The sequence below is a fragment of the Orycteropus afer genome, unplaced genomic scaffold (genome assembly GCF_000298275.1).
Source record: "Orycteropus afer afer isolate SDZICR_OR568_19922 unplaced genomic scaffold, OryAfe1.0 scaffold00176, whole genome shotgun sequence".
NCBI classification, from domain to species: Eukaryota; Metazoa; Chordata; class Mammalia; order Tubulidentata; family Orycteropodidae; genus Orycteropus; species Orycteropus afer.
The window spans coordinates 2,474,837-2,479,583 of NW_006921763.1; the positions used below are offsets into that span (position 1 = coordinate 2,474,837).

Here is a 4,747-nt window from a genome sequence, read left to right on the forward strand (position 1 = left end):
GACCAGGTGTGCTGGTCTGATAGAGCTTGGTGGAACCACTGAGACTATGGCCCCTAGCTGCCCTTCAGGTCTGGAATTGAACCCACACCTGTGGTTTCCCAAACAAAAGACAGGTATATGAGTTGGACATTTACCTCAGGTAGATACACTACTTGGAGACAAAAATCATGGGAGAAAAAAGGGCTGCTTATGCACAGGGAGACAGCTCAGGGGGCAGGAGTGGATGGAGGGATGGACACTGGGAAGAGGTAACTATGGGGAGGAAATGGGAGGGGAGCTGTTGCATTGTGGTAAACTGTGGTCAATGTCATAAGACAGAGTGTATGTGAAAGTGAATTTGCTCTGTAAATCTTCACCGAAATTACAAAAAAAAACCAAAAAACATTGGCTGGCTCTAGCACACCATTGGGATTTTGATGCACAAATAAGCAAGGTTCTCCAAGGGTGAAATGTGATGTTACAAATTAGTCCATTTAGCTTTAAAATTCAACCCCTTTTGTACCTGGACCATGGGTAACAAAGGTAACACTCATGCATGCATGTACACAAGAAGTCTTTGAGCCTTTAAAAATGAGGGCCAAAAAGTTTTATAACTTCTCACACAAAACTAGGATTATGATTGAATTGTCATAGATTTGTGGTTAAAATCCATTTATTCATGGTTTAGAGATAAAATCTCAGGTGACACTTATTAGCGTATTTGACATATGCAGGGTCTTTAAGAGATCCTTGGAATTTTGGTGCAAATAGTTTGCTCTTGGCTGGATGATGATTCATACCCACTCAGCAGCACCAGAAAAGGCCTGACGTCCTGCTTCTGTGAAGTTTACAACCACGAAAACCCAATAGAACTGTTCTACTCTAATATATGGGATTGCCATGAGTCAGAATCAACATGACAGCTTGACAACAACAACAACAAGGTCTTTAAGAGTACATTTCTTGCATAACATGTCACTGTCTTTATAATAGTATGTGATTAGGTTTTTTTTTTAAATAAAATAGAGGCTACTGCCTTTTCCTTTTTCCGCCATACCTTCTGTGGTAGTTATGGTTGTGTGTCAACTTGGCTGGGCCTTGTTTTGAGTGGCTGGGCAGCTGGATGTAGTTATTCCCCATGAGGAGACTGGTAATCAGTTCCTTGGTGGGATCTGCCGTGAGCAGCTGAGTAGCTGCCTTAGGAGTTGTGATAGTTGGAGCTGTGTGTCAGCTTGACTGAACCCCAGTTCTGTGTGGTTGTTCCCATGATGGGATCAGATGACTGTGTTCTGAGTGGCCCAATCCCTAGGGGTGTGGCCTGCTTCCAGGATATCCAGGGACATCCTGGGAAGAGGGACATTGTTTTGTGGATCGGGACCCTGGCGTGCTGACTACAACCTTCTGTGAGTGAGCAGCCCACCACTAGGCCTGGAGATCTTGGATTCATCTTTCATTGGAGTCAACAACCAGTGTACTGCCAGCCTTGAATTTCGCGGCCCCCTGCAGTTGCGTAAGCTAAAGCTGCCTCCAGCCTAACGTTTCCTCCAGGGACTTTGGACTTGCTGGCTTCTATACATTTGTGAGCCATTTTCCTAAGATAAATTTTTTTTTTTTTTTCTTCCTCTCTCTCTCTCTCTCTCTCTCTATAAGCTTTGCTGGTTTTTGTTTCTCTAGAGAACCCAGTCTAACACAGGAGTGTAGCCTGATTCCAATATATAAAGAGAGGCTTTGAGAAGGGTCTCTAGCTTTTGGTCTGTTTGGATCTTGTATTTTACTGAGAGTCTTCATCTCAGTGACCTTCCATGTTGCCTGCTGATCTTGGATTGTTCCTGGACTTGAATTAATGGCCTGCCATGTTGTCTGCTAATCTTGAGACTGTGCCATTTTACTTGTTGATCTTGGGTTCATCAGCCTCAGCACCCAGCAGTTGCGTGAGTCAGAAAAAGCCTCCAACTCAAGTAGGCTTGGAACAGGAGGCAGAGTTGCAGCCTAAGGTCAAAGGGCCTTCATCCACTTACAGTATTTCTGTTATAGCAGCACTAGAGAATCAAGAGATCTTTGCATCAGCCCCAGAATCTGTTTTGCCAACTAATTTGTTGAGCTTTTGTGAGGCAGAATTGGAGAATGGGCAGTGAGGCAGGAGGAGGGGAAAGACTTGGTGAAATATACTTCCAAAGAAAGGTTCCAAAACAAGGGTGGAGATAACATGAGAGAGAAAAACCGATAAACAAGTATTTAGGGGACATTTTGGCAAATGAGAAACTCTGGAGCATTATGGGGTATGAGAGAATTGGAGAGGACAAGAAAAGAGGGATGAGAAGGGTGGCTCAACAATATAAATTAAGTCCTCTTTAAAGTTTTTCAAAGGACCTAAATTAAAGATTGGAATTCTTTTCTTACTCATTTTGACTGTTCAGACTATCCTTCTTTGGTGATGATTCCCTATGGAGTTAGGATTATAAAGTTCCAGGATTCATAAAGATTACAAATATTTCATCATAATATTATAATTTAAGTCTTTATAAAGAATTAACAATATATTTTTCTTTATAAAGAATTAACAATATATTTTAGATATAAATATGAAAGTATACTATGGCTTTGTTTAAAGTATATTTAATTCCAAAGCTTTCATTTTCAATTTTGATCTTTTTAGTAACAGACATTTCCCCTGTCTTGCAGATCAAGATATTTTGGAAAGTATATTAATAGACAGTTATATCTTCCCAACTACTACAATAGTAAGTAGACAAATTTTATATAATTAGCGTGTCTCATGATGATTATTTGGAAAGTATTAAAAAAACCTTGAGATTTAAATAATAGCTAGTTTGCTTAATGCTATGACATCTCTTCAAAATACTTTCCTCTTTCCTACTTCTAATACTGACCATGTGTCCTTTTTCATTTTGATGAACATACCAAAAATTCTTTTGAAAATCTTATTTCTTTGCTAGATTTTATTTTGTTTTGAAGACCTTTTCTGCCTCTAAATCTAACCAGACTATATAAAAGTAGTCACATTTTTGCTCCTTTAGGAAAAATAACGAAATGGAGAATGTTGCTGTTAGATGTTGTTTTGCATACTGTTCTTTATGTGTTTTCCCTTGGTAGCCAAATCATTTGAGCAGTCTTATTATTGTCATGCTGTATGATTTCCAAGATAGAAAATTTCAACCCCGTCTCCTTTCTGATAATGAAGACTCCGTATCAGAAGTTCAAGAAGTAGAGAACCTTCTTAATAGGTAATTGTAAAAATGAAAAGCATGTTTTATATGAAATCAGTATTAGTATTTTCACTGAAAAATTTTTTGTACACAGTATAATATGGAGATAAATGTTAAAAATAGAGAAAAAAGTTCATAAACTTCTTGAGTCTATTTACAAATAATCTTGAACAGTTAAAAATTCGGTGTTAAAATCAAGTTATTTTTGAAAACTTGAATTGCATGATCCAACTTGTGTGTGGGAAATCATGAAAAGTTGCTAATAATGTTTGGTACTTACATAAAATAAACTTCAATTGAGACCAAGGCAACCAAAACCAAACTCACAGCCATCAAGTGAATTCTGACTCATCGCGACCCTCTTTGGGTTTCTGAGGTGGTACATCTTTACGGAAGTAGATTGCCCAGTCTTCCTTCCACTAAGAGGTTTTAAATTTGTTTTCTTTTTTATCCTGGATAAAAAGGAAGCCTATCTTGAGGATAATAATAATACCTGCCTCAAAAGGTTGTTGGGAGGACTAATTAATCTAATGCATGTAAAATGTGTAGTTTACAGCAAGACATAGTAAATGGTTGATAAATGTTAAGTACTATTATTGTTATGACTTTTTTTTTTTATGTTGTTGAACTTTAATAGACAGCACAATGTAACAACAACAATCTTGTGGGAAGATTTTTGCCTGATGCATAGTCAGAAACAGTGCTGTTAGCGTCATGTCTGTTTTTATATTTTTATGGGAAATTCAAGCAATTCACTGAAGATTATTTGTTGGAATTAAGAAAATACTCAATTTACAGTTAAAAAGAATTATTGTATTTATACACTGTTGGGTGTAAAACCAATCTGCTTTGTAAATATGTACCCAAATCATAATAAAAAAATTGAAAACAACCATAACAACAACAACAACAACAACAACAACAAAGCACTACCATCAAGTCAAGGAAAAAAAAAGAAAATATTAAATTTATATTTAAAGAGAATCATGTTTCTTATGTGTCAGGCATTCTTTATATACAAAAAAACTTGAATTATTTTGTTCATCATTGGGTAACATTTCTGAAAATCTTGAAGCCATACAGTAGTAAAACTCATTTCTTTAAAAAAATAGAGGGAAAATGGTGTATTAGCATTCTTTTTGCAACTGACAGAGACCCCCAAGTCAAATTAGATTAAGCAAAAAGGAAAATTTACTGTAAGGTATCTCATGGATTGAACACTGAGACTGTGGGAAGGGCAATGATGTGGCTATGTTCCTACCAACTAGAACCTGTAACTCAAACATCATCAGAGCTCTCAGCTCTAGTCTGCTTCTCTCTGAGCTTTGGTTTCAGTGTTTCTCTCTCCTTATTCCTAGAGCAGGAAACTTGGCTGCCAGCAACTCAGAAGTTTCCTGTCTGACAGTGTTCAGCACAAGAAGATTGGCCTGATTATTTGTTGCCATATCCAAAAACAATCACTTGACCTAGTTTGGTCAAGTGGTCAAAAAGACGGGGTTAATTAGGGACACCTCCTATATATTGTTGTTGTTGTTTGCCGT

General features: G+C 37.3%; 1 protein-coding gene across 1 annotated transcript in view; it reads left to right on the plus strand.

Moving 5' to 3' along the window:
* NSUN7 (NOP2/Sun RNA methyltransferase family member 7) overlaps window positions 1–4,747 on the plus strand; it is a 123,193-nt gene that overhangs the window by 29,084 nt on the left and 89,362 nt on the right. The window contains exons 2-3 of the mRNA XM_007947173.2: window positions 2,662–2,720; window positions 3,094–3,224. Coding sequence (XP_007945364.2) covers window positions 2,662–2,720; window positions 3,094–3,224 — 190 coding nt within the window. The remainder of the gene's footprint in view (window positions 1–2,661; window positions 2,721–3,093; window positions 3,225–4,747) is intronic.